At 51.6% G+C, this 14710-nt stretch overlaps 1 protein-coding gene across 1 annotated transcript in view; it reads left to right on the forward strand.

The window, feature by feature from the left end:
• Window positions 1-14710, forward strand: part of NBAS (NBAS subunit of NRZ tethering complex) — a 252708-nt gene that overhangs the window by 19657 nt on the left and 218341 nt on the right. Inside the window, 2 exon segments of the mRNA XM_078149224.1 lie at window positions 212-345; window positions 449-547. Of these exon segments, the coding sequence (XP_078005350.1) occupies window positions 212-345; window positions 449-547 (233 nt within the window).

A 14710-nucleotide genomic window follows, 5' to 3' on the forward strand; every position in this document is an offset into this window, starting at 1 on the left:
CTGCTGCTATGTGGTTCCCCTGTTTCCCAGGGCTGTAAGGGGTACCGCGTGGTGGTGTGGCCCAGTGCTTGTCGTCCTTGGCTGTGGGGCAGCAGTAGGAGGTGGCATGGTCCCAGAGGGGCGCTCTGAGCTGCCCCACGTTCTCGACCAGACTTGGTTTGTTATCCCTGTCAGTAACCAAACAGTTGGGCTGTTCTTTTCTCTCTTGCAGGCGTCTACTTTTCCCAGAGACCTCAGCTATGCCATTGCAGGGTTGATATTTTTAGAATACAAGGCAAGTGCCCAGTGGTCCGCGGAACTCCTGGTCATTAATTACCGGGGAGAGCTGAGGAGTTACCTTGTGAGGTAAAAGCAGACTTCTGGTCTCCCCTGGTGCCCTCTGGGAGACACTTTGGCTTCTCTGGCCTCGTGTAACGTTGGGCGACCTTTCTATTCTTTCCCGATTTAGCGTTGGCACCAATCAGAGCTACCAGGAGAGCCACAGTTTCAGCTTCAGTGGCCACTATCTCCATGGAGTCAACACTGTGCTTTACCATCCAAGCCACAGGTGAGTGTGTGGGAGACCCGTGCCATGCAGGGCCCCGCAGTGCCAGTAGAGTGCAGGTGGTGGATGGGCTTGCAGGGGAGAGAGTGCGCCTCCTCCGAGGTTCTGTGCCTTTGGAATTGTGTGGCAGGGTGGCAGTGGCCTCTCGCTCGGGGGCTTACCCTAAGCCTGGCTGGGACCTCGGGGGAGATGTCCAATGTGGGCAGCCTTCTTCCCCCAGCGTCATTTAGCTTGCTCAGCAGCTTCCTGTAGACCTGTCCTTCATGCTCATTCATTAAAGTGTCACCCCGCCTTCCCCACGGGAGCCATCATTGGCTGAGGGGAGAAGCAGATACTTTTCATTTCAGCTGATTATTTTTTTCTAAATTAAAAAAAGTTGAAAATGACTGTTAGAAATAAAATTTTCAAGCTTTTTACAGAACTGAGGGGGAAATTATCAGCTTATTTAACTTCCTAACAGCTAATGATGTCCTGCAGCAGGGAGGGGCTGAGTCAGCCAGCAGAGGTGGGAGGAGTCCATGCTCAGAAGTCTAGGGGAGATGCGTGGTGGGTGAGAGTCCAACCCGGTGGTGGCTGAGCTCCCTCCCCCCACCCCACCCAAGCAAGGGTCCTTGCTTGGCCCTGCCTGAAGCACTGTGCTTGCTCCGACCGCCATGCAGTCTCTGGACCTTGTGCCACTGTGAAGGCTCCGTGTGCGTTGCTGGGCCAAAGCAGGCACCCCTGCTGTGTTCTGCTGAGGAGGTGCCCGTCACTGTGCAAGGCTGCTCCGTCCATCTCAGGTCCTGTGCTCCTGGAAGCTGGGGAGAGCCCACCCGGTCTGTGTGGTCTTTGGGGAGTGGGGGAGGTGCCTCAGTCCGGCCCTGGCTCCTGGGGCCTGTTGCTTTCCACGCATCCTGGTTTTCTGGGTGCCGTGCCTGGGAGCTCAAGGCTGAGCTGCCAGGAGCAGGGGAGCGGAGATACCCCCCCAGTGGTGTGTGACAAATAGAAGGGGAAGAGTGGAGCACGGGGGTTGGGAGGTGTTGGGTTTGTTTGGGGAAGAGAACGAGAGGCCTTTGCTGAGTTGAAAGTCTTTTCATGAACATGAATAATGTTATTGTGCATGCCAGAAAACTGGTTAACAGGCTTTTCGTTAAATCAAAATGTATTTCTTTTGATAATGAAATAACCACATTATCTTTGGATGGGAAAGCCGTGCTGGGCTTCTTTTCAGAGGAAGGCTGGGTTCTCACAAAGAGGGCGGCCTTTTGAATGTCAGTCTTAACGTTTCGCATCTTGTATTTTTCATGCATGACTTCCCTTTAATTCTTGAATTTGAATTTTGCACCGGGAGAGTGAATAGGCTCGTCTTGCTTTCATATGCAAAGCTCGGTTGTCTCGAATGGTGGGGCCCAAGGGGCCCAGGCCCAGCCGGCCTGGACTGGGCAGCAGCGATGTGGGTTTGCTTTCCTTGGCTTTGCTCTAGGATGCCTGAACTTCTTAGGAGACCATTTCCTGAGCTCTTCTAGTTCTCGGCACTCCATTTTCTGGCTTATTTCCTTTGTGATCATTGCACTGGGAGCTGTCTTAGCAGACAATGGCGATTCTCAGATTGACCTTTGCTGGTTCCCTTTGCGAGACAGAGAGTTTGTAAGCAGGGCGTGGGTTGGAGGACCAGCGCTTACCTGGGCGCCGTGCAGCCTCGGGCAGCCTTCACCCCTCTAAGCCTCAGTTTCCTCACCTGCTCAGGAGGGATGATACTAGGCCCACCTCATGAGCAGTGGAGTAATCGCCCTGCACACCTCAGACACTCTAGACATGGGTGCTGTCCGGTGCCGCAGGTTCTGTTTCTGGCTCTCAAATCCAGAGCTGCAGGGCATCTCAAAGTCCACGAAGTCTAGCCCTTGAGTTCACAGAGAAGGAGGGTGAGGGCCAGGCCCGTTAAGTGTCTTTTCCATCATCCATCGCCTTCACTCCTACAGACGCCGCTGAGTGCAAGTGGAGACAACATGCGGCCGCCCTGAGCGGATCCACTCCAGGCCGATGCTGCACGGCCTCCCCCAGGCCCTTGCTGCTGCCAGGTGATCCTGCTGTACCGCCTCCATCCCTCCCCCTCCTGTACCTTCTTACCCCTCCTCAAGCCCCCCCCCCGCCCCGGCTCCCCCTCCCCCCACTCTTGGCCCACATCCCGACTCATACTTTACAGCAAACACTGAGGCCATTCGCTGTGGGCTCCCTCTTCTCCCATCACTCAGGTGCCTCCTGCCCCTCTCCCCCTTCACCCCTGTCTCCTGTGGTGAAGCGGCCTTTGTCTTGTGCAAGGCAGACCCCTCTACCTGCTCAGACGATTCTCTTCCATCCCATCGGCTCCAGCATACTGCCCCCCATTCATCCCCCTCTCACTTATCTTCAATCTCTCCCTCTCCACTGGCTCTTTCCCTCCTGCCCACATCTCCCCAGACCTTTCCATCCCTGCTAACTCTTGTCTCTTCTCTCTCTTGCCCTCTGTAGCAAAACTCCTCAGAAGCTCTTCTCCAGTGGGGGCCCTCTCCTGTCACTCTCATTAACCCCTTACTTCTGACCTCCTCGTTTCACCAGAACTGCTCTCTCCAGAGGGACCAGGGATCCTTTAGTTACCACATCCAGTGGCCTTTCCTCAATCCTCATTCTCTGTGGCCTCCTTGTGTCCTCTGACACTGTGGGTCACTCTCTCCTCCTTGACACCCTGTTCTCGCTAGGTTTTTGGGACACTCCACACACTCTGCGGGTTCTCCTCCTACTTCTCTGACTGCTCCTTCTCTGTCTTTTTTCACTGGATCTTTCTCTAGATCATGCCCTTGGTAACCACGGGTGTCCCTCAGGCCTCTGTCCTGGACCCTCTCCACTCTGGCAGCAGCTCCTGGGGCTCTACCTGCCTCAGGGCCCTCCTCCCTCTAGCCTATCCCCCATCCAGCAACGTGCGGATCTGACCCCATTCACCCCTACTCTAACCTCCTGAGGCTCCCCAACACCTGCAGTATCCGATATGAAATGCTCTGTCTGGCCTTCAAAGCCAACCTTCCTCCCCCTCCCCCTTTACAGTTGTCTTACTTCCTGCTGCATCCTCTGCAGTCCAGCAATGTGGCCTTTTCTGTTCCTCAAGCAAGATGCCCCATCTCCGACTCCTCACTCCAGGTGTTTTTACCGTCTGTCGCCCATTGCTGGAATGTTCTCCTTCCTCCTTTCTTCCTGTGGACCTCCCTGGCTTTCTTCATCCCGCCTTCTCCAGGAAGCCTTCCACAACCTCTCTTCATTCCAGTGCCTTTCTCTTTTAACTCTTTCCTCTGTATCCTATACATATCCTGTTTGTACACAGTCCTCTGCTTGTCTCCCCCATTAGACTGTGAGCTCCTCCAGGGCATGGACCATCTTTTGCCTCTTTCTGCTTCTCTAGCACTCAGTGCCATGCCTGGCATGTAGTAAGTGCTTAATTAATGCTTATTGACCGACGCATAAAGTGCTCTGCAGTCTTAAAGTACTTTATAAATGAAAGATGTTATTGTTGGTGGATTATCGAAACTCGAGAATGGTTTTTGGGCATTGTGAACGTGGCAGGATGATGCCGTAGACCATGTTCAGGTGGGAGCCATCACTTAACCTTCTCCCTCGGATGTTTTTAGTGTTTCCTGTTAGTCACTGAAGGAGCAGCTAGATATGGAGCTGGATCAGCACATTTTCCATAGATTCTCAACTAGACAAAGTTTATGGTTTCAAGGCAGAGCGCCTCCAGGAAGACTCTCAATGCTTGTGGCTGGGCTGGTACGCTAACCACAGTGTAGGCATTGTCATTGACTCCAGCTGTCGCAGGTGATTGTGGAAGAATTGTTGGCCTTGGAGAGATGAGTGTGCCATAGTGTGCCTGGAGAGCTGGCCCCGTGTGGAGTGGACATTTCTTTTTGCTTTTGAGTTTTTCATTTTTTTTTTACATGTGATAGCAGCCTTCCTCCTTGGAGCCATCTTCTCAATGTAGTAGTGTTATTGTGCTCAAGGAGAGTGGCCCTTTTGTCTGCTGTTCTTTGGATGCCATTCTGAAGGGCCCTGGCATCTCTGGAGATGCACGTTTCTGGATTTCTAGAGACAAGTGCTTTTGGGCCTGCTCCGTGGAAGGTCAGAATTCTCCCATGCGTTCTGTGATCTAGGCTGACACCTGACTGGAGGGTCTCGAGTTTGAGCCTTCTGTAGACAGCTAAACACGCCTGGCTCAAGAGGACCTGAATTGTAGCCACTTCCAGCTTCCTGTCCAGTGGGAGAGAAATCTGATTTTTTACCCTTTCTTTTGACCTTACCAAAGAATGCAGTAATTTGAAAGTGGGCCTTCAGCCCGACAGACCTTTGGAGTAGCCATTGGTCACCTCTGACTAGGATGTGTTGCAACCATCTTGGGCTGACTGGAAGACCGTTTAACATTTTGAATTATGTTTTACTCATGATTTATTTTTCCCTCTCTGAGAGAAGATTTTTATTTGAATTGTTGTTTAACTTGAGGCGGTAGTTTCATTTTATCTGTCACTGAGTTTATTTGTCCTGAAAAAAAATCTTTTCAATTATAAACGTACTCTTCTGGGTGTGATGGCTTTTCCTAAATCCCTGAGAAAAAGATTTATAGAGATGCAATTTTTAAGAGGTTGTTTGCGCCAGGCTAGAGTTTCTGCTGTTGCTGTTCGTTGTGTTGATGTCTCTTGTGATTGGTTTTTGCATTTTTGCTTTCCCTGTGCAATGGGCCTGAGCTTTCTCCATTGGGATGTAGGCCATTGAGTCTTCTGTCCTTGGATTCTTGGTATAGGGCTGGCAAGGACCTTCCAGCCTTCCCATTTTACAGATGAGAAGAGTGAAGTCTAGTAAGGGGAAAGAGTTCCCTCAAGTCACATAGGGTTAGGGTTGGCAGAGTTAGCGTTTGGATCCTGGGCCAGTGGTTCTAAAACCATTGCCTTTTTTCACTGTGTTGGAGTGTATTGTTTAATTTCCTGAAAGGACTTTCAGAGTTCTTGATAATCAAATGGGAAGGATAAAAAATTTATAATTCAGGAAAGGTAGAAGATCAAAACCTCTTGTGTTGTTGAAAATCCAGTATTTTGATGTGTCAAAAAAAAGACTTTCTCCCATACAGCTGAGGTCTGCTGAGGCGCATGAGGATGGATGTTTTCAAATTGATCTGGATGGGATTCAGTGGATCTGTTTTTGGCTGGGTCCTTGAGCATTGTGGTCAAGGAGCCTCCCCTTGGGCTTCCATTCCTTCATCTGTGAAGTGAGGAGTGGAGCTCATTGATCTGGAAAGGCCCTTCCAGTTGTAAAGTTCATGATCTCTTTGTGACCTTGAGCGCAGCCCTGGGTGCTCATTTCTGGAGAAAAAGTGAGAGAAGAGGCATGGGAGATGGAGTCGTGTTGGGTAGTCCGAGGTTGAATGCCGGTTCTCCTGGAGGACGCTGGACGTGCCTTCTCCCCTCTCCCCTGCTGCCTCTTCAGGAGACCTCAGTAGCGTCTTTGTTGTTGTCCTCAGGACTTCTGTTAGGTGGGGGCCACCCCAGCTGTTTCAGAGCACCCTACCCCGTAGAGTCCCGGTGTTCCATAGACCTTGCAAACCCCTTCATCTGACGGCTGGCCAGATGAAGAAACTGAGGCTCAGAGAAGAAGGATGGATTGTTTATGGTCATATAGCTCATTATTGGCAGAGCTGGGCCACGCCCTGGGGTTTTGCTGGGGGCGCTCCTCCCCCAAGGCAGATCTGGGCCCTTCGTGTTTTTTCATCCCGTGTGACTCTTGGCTGTGGCTTTCTGTGAGTCTTCCAGAGAGGGATCCCCCTGTAAGAATGATGCTAATAAATATCTGCCTGATGCTTTGAATTTGGCAAAGGCTTTCCCATCCATTGTCATGCAGGAGCAGGGCAGGGTGTCCCAGGGGAGGGAGCAGTCCTGCCTCTGGCCACAGACTAGCAAGTGTCCCTGCGGAGCCTGCCACGTGCACGGTCCTCTGATGTGGCTGGCCAAGGCCGCCAGGGCTCCACGGCTCACAGAGAAGGGTAGGACGGCTCCCAGACTCTCCCTGCATCACAGGGGGTCTCCTTTCGGCATCCTCGTGCCCACGGTGGATGAGCCCCTTGCTTGTTTTCTCCCTCAAGGATAAAAACCAAAGATTAGCAAGGTTTCGGGTCATAGTCTCACCATTTCTGTCTTTTTTGGGGCCTCTGCAGGAAGGAGAACCTTTGCTCCCCATTTAGCCTCTGAAAGATATGCGTGCCTCAGGAGTCTGAAGCTGCTGGAGGCAGGGGTCACACCTCGAGTCTGAAGGGAGGGTGCCGGCTGACGACCAAGTCCTCCCCTCTCGTGGGTGCCCTTCCTGGGCTGGCGAGGTGGCGTGCCTGCTTGTCTTTTTCCTGTGGTCTGGCGGCCAGATGGCCAGCATTGATGGAGAAGGGCAGCCCTGCTTTAGGGTTGGAAAGAGTGCTCATTTAGGGTTGTCCAAGGAGGAAGGTCCCTCTTGTAGCACATAATGGAATTCCTGTCTCTTTTGGAACAGTTTTGTTGTGAAAATTGTCCATGGGCCAGGAGCCAAAGGTTTTCTTCATCTAGACGATGTTCTGTGTGCCCAGGATGAGACCCTCGACCCTGGTTGGGCACAACTCATCCACGTGGGAAATCTGTGGAATAATTACAGCAGGGGGGTGCAGAGGCGAGGGCTCAATCTGTGCCTAAAGTGGTCTGAAATCTGCTAATGGAAAATACTTATTATGTGACTGAGCTAATTAAGGTTGGGTGCTGAAGGGAAAGGGCGGACTGAATGCTTGGGTTGCGCGTCTGTCTCGTGGCAGCGGGCAGGACTAGTGAGCGTGCGGGCTGGCAGCATTTTCTTGGCTCGTGTCACAGGAGCATTGGTTTGGGGCAGAGAAAGCATCTTGTGCCCGCCTTTCATTTTACCGATGAGGAAACCAAGCCTGCAGCTTGTTCAAGGTCACTGTGGTAGGAAGAGTAGACAGAACCCGGATTGGACCCAGGTCCTCTGACTCCCAGTCGAGGGCAGCTGGGGGCACCATGGTGGATAGAGGCAGCAAGACCTGGGTTCACATCCTGCCTCAGACACTTACTAGCTCTGTGACCCTGGGCAAGTCACTGAACCGCTGTCTGCCTCAGTTTACTCAACTGTAAAATAGGGGTAGTAGTAGCACCCAGTGTTCTTGTGAGAATCAAATGAGATACTCTTTGTAAAATGCTGAGCACCTGGCATGCAGTAGGTGCTTAATAAACGCTTGTGTCCTTCCCCCCTCCCTCCCTGCATTGCCATCCTTTCAGGATGCTTGGTAAGGAAGACGCTTCTTTGGCATTTGACTTCTTTGCAAGTATCTCATTTCATCCCATTGTCTCTTTTTCATATAACTTGGATACCCACCAGGGATGGGTTGGAGTCTGCAATTCAGCAGCAAATATTGATTCATTGTTCATGTGCAGAGCTTGATTCTGGGCTGGGAGAGATGCAGGGTTGAGGTGAGCCCTGATCCCTGCCCTCGTGGCAATTTGTCGTCCAGCAGAAGGAGAGGCGGGCACATATGTGTGACTGATGGAGACATCACCAAGGAGTGAATGAAGGGCTGTTGCAGGAGATCCGAGGGGAAGGTGGTCAGGCCAGGTCAGGCTCTTGGTGAGAGGGCAGCCAAGTTGGACTTTGAAAGGCGTGTAGAAATCCCACAGTGCAGTGTAGGGAGAGAGAGGGCATTTCAGGCAAAGGAAATGGGTCTGCGTAGACTATGCCAAGAGAATGGTTCCTTTCCTTCCTACATAATGGTTTCTTGTTTTTCTGTTGTCTCCGCATTATGGGTTTAAATTTTTTTTTTATACAAATTTTTTTGTTTTTACATTATTGAATTTCCCATTAAATTCCTTCCCTCACCCCCTCCCAGCGAACCATCCTTTATAATGAAGTTTGAAGAAAGGAAGACTAAAAAAATAATTCTGCCCAACTAAACAACATAATAGAAAGTCTGACATCATATGGAGTATCTCACCTTCTCTCCCTGTGGGTACTGTTCATACAAAAGTTCCTCCCTAGGGGCTGGTGGGCATGCAGGGCAACTTGAATGTCTCTCGTGGCCTTGACTATGGGTTTACCCCAAAGGTCGTTTGTCCCCTGCCGCCTTGGGCATCGTCTTCACGGAGGTCATCCTGGCAGTGGGCCGGGGATGGTTTTCTCTCAGCAAATCAAGCTTCAGTGAAAGAGGGCTGGAGCCTAAAGGTGTCAGGGGCAAAGAGGAAGCAGGGCTTAGAGCAGGGCAGACGGAGGGAGGGTCCTTGCCTCTGGCCCACCTGTCGTCACACTGTGCCATGGGCAGGACCTAGACCCATAGTGGGAGGGGTAGTTATTTTGATGGCCCAGGAAGCAGCCTGGATTTGGGCCAGACCTCACGTTGGCTGCTTCTGGCTGGCTGACCCTCCTCCGCATAGCGGAGGATCCTGAGATGTCTTCAGCACACGGCGGGCGGCCCACATGTGTTGGCTTTCTTGGGCCAGAGAGTGAAGAGGACCTGTCCCCACAGGGAGTGGACAGGCTGGGGACAGGAGGTCCTGGAGGACATCTGGCTAATGGTCATGGCAAGGTGGGTCTGGCCACATGGAGGTCTCGCAGCGGCCCTGTCAGGCCCATGGCTTCACTTGTCCTTGTTATCTCAAGATTAGGTGATCAAGACTTGAACTCAGGCCCTCTGATTACGAGGCCAGTAGGGTCTAGGTGTAGGATTTCATAGTCTGCTCCCAGGATCATAGATTTAGAGCAGCCAGAGCCTGTGAAGGGCATCCTGGCCAGCTATTCATTTTATAGATGAGAAAACTGAGGCCCAGAGAGGGTGTAGGTGAGCCCGGGCCCTTTGCATCCAGAGGCCATCCATTCACCTCCCTCGGAACAGTGTGCCTCCCCGGCGCCCTTCTCAGGATTGGTCCTTTCAGCTCCCAGCGGGGGACGGGACATGGTGGCCAGGCCGCCCTGCCCCTGGATCAGTGATCTGCCCACATTGGGCGCAGAGGAGGCCCATCTCAGTGGAGCCCCGGGGCCTTAGCTTTAGAAGGCCGGCACTCAAGCTTGGGCTCTGGGCACTGAGAGGCCACGGAAGGACAGGTTCTTCCTGAACTTTGTGGCCTTGGTCATCAGGTGGACCTGCGGGCCCAGCGGGGATGGAGGCCCCTGCTCGTTTATTTTCTGGCTCCCCACGTCCAGGCACAGTTGGAGATTTTAGGGGAAACCAGCAGAGGCGGTTTCATCTTGGTTTTCACACCCCGCTCCCCAGCCAAACACACTGCCTGGCACACAGTCAGCATTTAATAAGTGCTTATTGAATGCAATTGATTGACCCTATCCGTGGCAGTGCAGTGTGAGGGCGGACGTGCTGACGGGTGGCGTGTGGGAGGCTCCCTGGAAACATCAGGACCCCTGAGGGGGTCACTCACAGTCCCCAGCGAGTCCCAAGGGGGCTTCCTGCTGCAGGCCCCGCCCCGCCCTCCTGGTGCAGGGGGCTCCAGTGGACAGCAAAGGTCATGCCGTGACACAAATTCTACTTCTGGGCCATGCTAATGACACCTGCCTCCCAAATGGTCACCTTGTTTTACACCACCAGGTGGTGCCTTCTGCCAACAGTTACTTTGCTGAAAAGGAGAACAGTTCGCTCAGACCCTGATGGATTCTGGGGCCACTGAGTCTGAATGCTCTGCCCGTTCCCCATGGCAGCGTTCGGGCTCAGGGCCCCTTGTTCTCTGAGGGTCTCACGTGTGTTGTCAGGAGCGGCCTTGTCCTTTGGTGTCCTCTCTAGCTAATTAGTGCTGATGAGAGCTAGCATGCTATGGTGCAGGAAGGTTTGCAAAGCGCTTTACAGATCCCTCATTCGGTCAGCTCTGTTTGACTGGTGAGGAAACTGAGTCTTGGGTCTTTAACTGTAACCTGGGTCACCCTGTCCCCTGCATCGCCCTTGCATATTCCTCCCCTCTACCATGCCCCCTGTTGGCCAGAGGCAATTGAGCCTCTGGCTGGGTGGAATCTAACCAAACCCTTCTGTGTTCCATTTGACTGCCCTCTGCCCGCTTCTCAGGTGGACAGGCAGGCATCCTGTCTCAGGGCCCTCTACCCGCTTCTCGGATGGGCAGGTGGGCATCCTGTCTCAGGGCCCTCTGCCCACTTCTCAGGTAGGTAGACGTCCTATTCAGCTGCCTTCTTCCCACTTCTTGGGTAGGCAGGAGGCATCCTATCTCAGCTGCTTGGTTCTCTACTTACCACTTCAGCCCACCTGAGATGGAGCCTGGCCAAGGTAGTGGTCACAACTCTCAGGCTGGGAATGTCTTTTATTATAGTGCTGGGAGATAAGAAACTTGGGCCCCTTTGAATCCTTGCACTGCCACAGTGGCTTTGACACTCACTAGGCAAACCCAGGAGAACCATATCCAGCCTGTTTGGGGGAAAGAAAGCTCCCTCTCCTGCTGGACTCCAAGAGAGGCTGATTAGATCATATTTAATAATAACTGTAAGGCCTGGGAAGAAGTGGCATTATTGTTCAGATTAACATGCATGGTGCAGTTTAATGTGGGGTTGTTGTTTTAATTATCAGGGGGATGGCTCTGTCCTTTTTGTTTGAGACTTCCTTCTAAATCAGCACCTTCCATGACAATTAGATCTTGGTACTTTCATCCTCTTATGTATTTGCAGTGACATGTTTTACTCTTGGAAAAGACTCAGGATGAAATTCTGAAATATACTCTGATTTGCCTGTTTGGTGCAGGTTAATCAGAGGAATTTGGCCTCCCTAATTCTGGGTTTTCCCTTGACCCTCACATGCTCACTGCTTCTTGGAAGATCACCCTAAAGCCCAAATATTTGAATTGACCAAAGCCTTGCCATTTGGGAGCTGTGTGGAAGGAGGCGGGGATCATGGTGGCCACCTCCCTTCTGAGCCAGGGCTTACTTCACTCTCACCGACTGCTGAGAAATATTCCCAGAACGGATGAGCCCGTGTCCAGATCTCTTTGAAAAGACAAGTCCAATTCAACCTTTCTGTCAGTGGCTCAGGGTTATCTTTCTAAGTCAGTTCTGTCCTTGGTAATAAAGTACTGCCATTATGCTTGTCTGGAAGCAGTCCTTTCCTCCTCTGCTGTGTATCATTCTCCTTGTTATTGAAGAATCAGATAATCCTCCTCGTGGGACTTGTAATAAAACATGGGTGTGCAGGCTGGGTGCTCTGCTTTGACTCGGCCGAGGCTATTTGGGAAGCTTTGGCCTTTTTAAAGTCGTTGATTCTGGACGAAAAGTCAGGTTGCTCAGAATGCTGAGCATCAGAGGCTGTGATACGTCCATAGAGGCAGCAAGTCCCTGCATTGGAAGGGGCCTCCCAGGATTGCTCTTTCTCCCCGTGCCCACAGCTGGGATTCCAGAGCACTGCGGGGAGCACCCTGTGTGGTGACTAGCTCCAGTGCCCTTTTGGCCAGCTTTCATGCTTATAGACAAGTCTATCACTTTGTCCCTGCCACCCGTTACCTCTGGCTCTGCCCTCTAGCAGACCAAGGCCACTCTTTCTTTAAAAAAAGAAGCAAAGCATTCATTTAATGTTGGGAACCTAATTGAACAGGAAAGGGGAGATTGTATACAAAACTGCAAATGTCTATTAGTGTTTGATTTTCAAGAAACATATATTTGCATGTAGGAAGTCTCACAAGGTAATAACAAAATTGCCCCGTTTGTTCCCTTTCTGCATTTTTCTTTTGTGTCCCTTTACATTTTTTATTGACTCTTTTTGCTTTGTGTATTTGTCACTACCCACTAAGCCACCACCTCTTCTTGCAGTAGAAGCCCTCCCTTTCAACCGTGTATAGTAAAACAAAGCAGCCACGGCCCTGGGCTCATCAGGGAGCCCCTTCCCTGTTCCGAGTTTCTGGTTCACCCCTCTCTGCCAGACGGCGGGAGGGATGTGTCATCGTTCAGCTTCAGGAGTCACAAGGGTCGGCTGCCTCGGTCACAGGGCCGACGTCCCGTTTTCCTTCACATTACTATCGTGGTCGTCTCTCAGATGGGCATCCCAGTCCTGCTCTTTTCACTCTGCCTCACGTGATGTGAGTCTTCCTGTGTTTTTTCATCATTTTCAAAGTTTCTTATGGTGCGGTAACGTTCTGTGACATTTCTATGCCAGGTGCTTAGCTATTCTCTGGTCTATGGGCCCCAAAATGTGCTCTCACGCGCCCTGTCCTCCCTGTGATCCTCCCCCTCAGTGTCTGGCCTCCTGCAGGCGTGTGCCCGGTGGCAGAGTCACTGCAGCGGATGGCAAGTATAGTTTAGTGACTTTAGGGCAGAGTCCCAGATGTTTTCTGGAAGGACTGGATCAGTCCACAGCTTCTGGCCACCATTCAGGGGCCCGTCCTCTCCAGCCCCTCATAAGGAGTGTCACCTTTACCAGTCTGATCGATGTGAATTAGAACCTCCGAAGGGTTCCGGTTCACATTTTCTGTAAGGGCTTTGGCAGCTCGTGTGTCTTCTTTTGAGAAACGTCTGTTCGTATCCTTTGATGACTTCTCTGCTGGGCAGTGGCTCTAGTGCTTGTGTGATGTGTCAGTTCAGACCTTGCTCAGAGAAATTTGCTGCAGAGATTTCCCCTGCTTAGTTGTTTCCCATATAATCCTATCTACATTCATTTTGCTCACGTAAAAACTTTTAAAATTTATGTAATCGGTATTGTCCACGATCACCTCTGTCACTGGGAGAATTAAGTTCTCCCCCTTGGTAGAGCGGGGCAAGGTGTCTTCTTCCTTTCTCCTCTGTTTTTTTTTTTTAAATGATATCAGCTTCTACATCTAGGCCATCTCTCCATCCTTCTTGTAGTGAATGGTACAGGATGCCGCCCTGGACCTGATTTCCACCAGATGGCCTGTGGGAGTCGGTGCCATCTAGTTTGTTGAACACTGCGCTGCTCTCATTGGTTTTCTGCATCTCTCTTCCTCTCCCCCTCCCACTTCCTTCTCTCCTCTCTCTCTCTCCCTCTCCCCCCCTTCCTTCTCCTTCTCTCTCTCTCTGTCTCCCTCCTCTCTCTCTCTCTCTCTCTCTCTCTCTCTCTTTTTAAGCTTAATCTCTTTCCATTGATCAGCATTTCTAGTTTTTATTGTTTTGTTTTTTTGTTTTTTGTTTGTTTTGTTTTTTAGGGGATTGGGGTTGAGTGACTTGCTCTGGGTCACACAGCTAGTAAGTGTCAAGTGTTTAGTCTGAAGCCAGATTCGAACTCTGGTCTTCCTGACTTCAGGGTCAGTGCTCTATCCACTGCGCCACTTAGCTGCCCCATGCGTTTCTGCTTTTTAACCAGGGTTACTGCTTTGTAGCGGTCTCCACGCTGTCTTGCGCCCTGCAGCCCGTCAGCTGGCTGAGGCTCTGGCTCATGTCTCCTTCCTTCAGCCCAAGCTTCTTTTCCTTCCTCTGTCCTGCGCCTCACCTGCAGGCAGTCTGGGGTGAGGCCTCTTCCTCGCCCACTTAGCCGGATGCTTTCCAGTCTGTCTTTTCTCAAGTGGAAGTGATTCCACCTGCAGTTTTCTGCCTGTTTGTGTAGAACCTTCCATTTAAAAGGTCCGGTAAGAATCGCAGACGGAGTGCTCCTGCTCCTTGATTGAATATTTTCTGGTTGATGACTCATGAGCTTCTCAGAACGTGTTCTCTCCTCCAGGTGCACTGTTTCTAGGAGCTATGAGCATTTTACTGAAAATTTGGGAAGCCGGGTCTGTGAAACTCTGGCCTGGCTGGTGGGGCACGACGCTAGTAAGAGCAAGGCCGGCAGTCTATAAGGGATCATCCATCGCCCCGTGAGCCCGTTTCTCATCAGAAGCCCCCGTTCTCCGTTTGTGTGAACAAAACGGGGCACGCTCACAGTGTCGTTAAGATACATTTTTTGGTGGTGGAGGGAGGGTTGGACCTATGATTTCATTGGTGTGGGGAGCTTTTGGGGAGCTGTTCCTTTCCGGTCCATACAGGTCCCCTCTCTGTGGCCTTGTGCCAGTCACTCGCCCCTCTGAGCAGGTCAGGGGCTGACTACTCCAGGGATCCTCGTCTTCTGTCTTTTGTTCTGGCTGTCTGTGGTGGGGGGAGCCCTGTTCTGGAATACCATGTGACTCTGTTGAAAAACATCCCATGTCCTTCCGCCAGGCCCCTGCTGGAAGA

The sequence above is a fragment of the Phascolarctos cinereus genome, unplaced genomic scaffold, assembly GCF_003287225.1.
Source record: "Phascolarctos cinereus isolate Bilbo 61053 unplaced genomic scaffold, phaCin_HiC Scaffold_2;HRSCAF=192, whole genome shotgun sequence".
Taxonomy (NCBI): Eukaryota; Metazoa; Chordata; class Mammalia; order Diprotodontia; family Phascolarctidae; genus Phascolarctos; species Phascolarctos cinereus.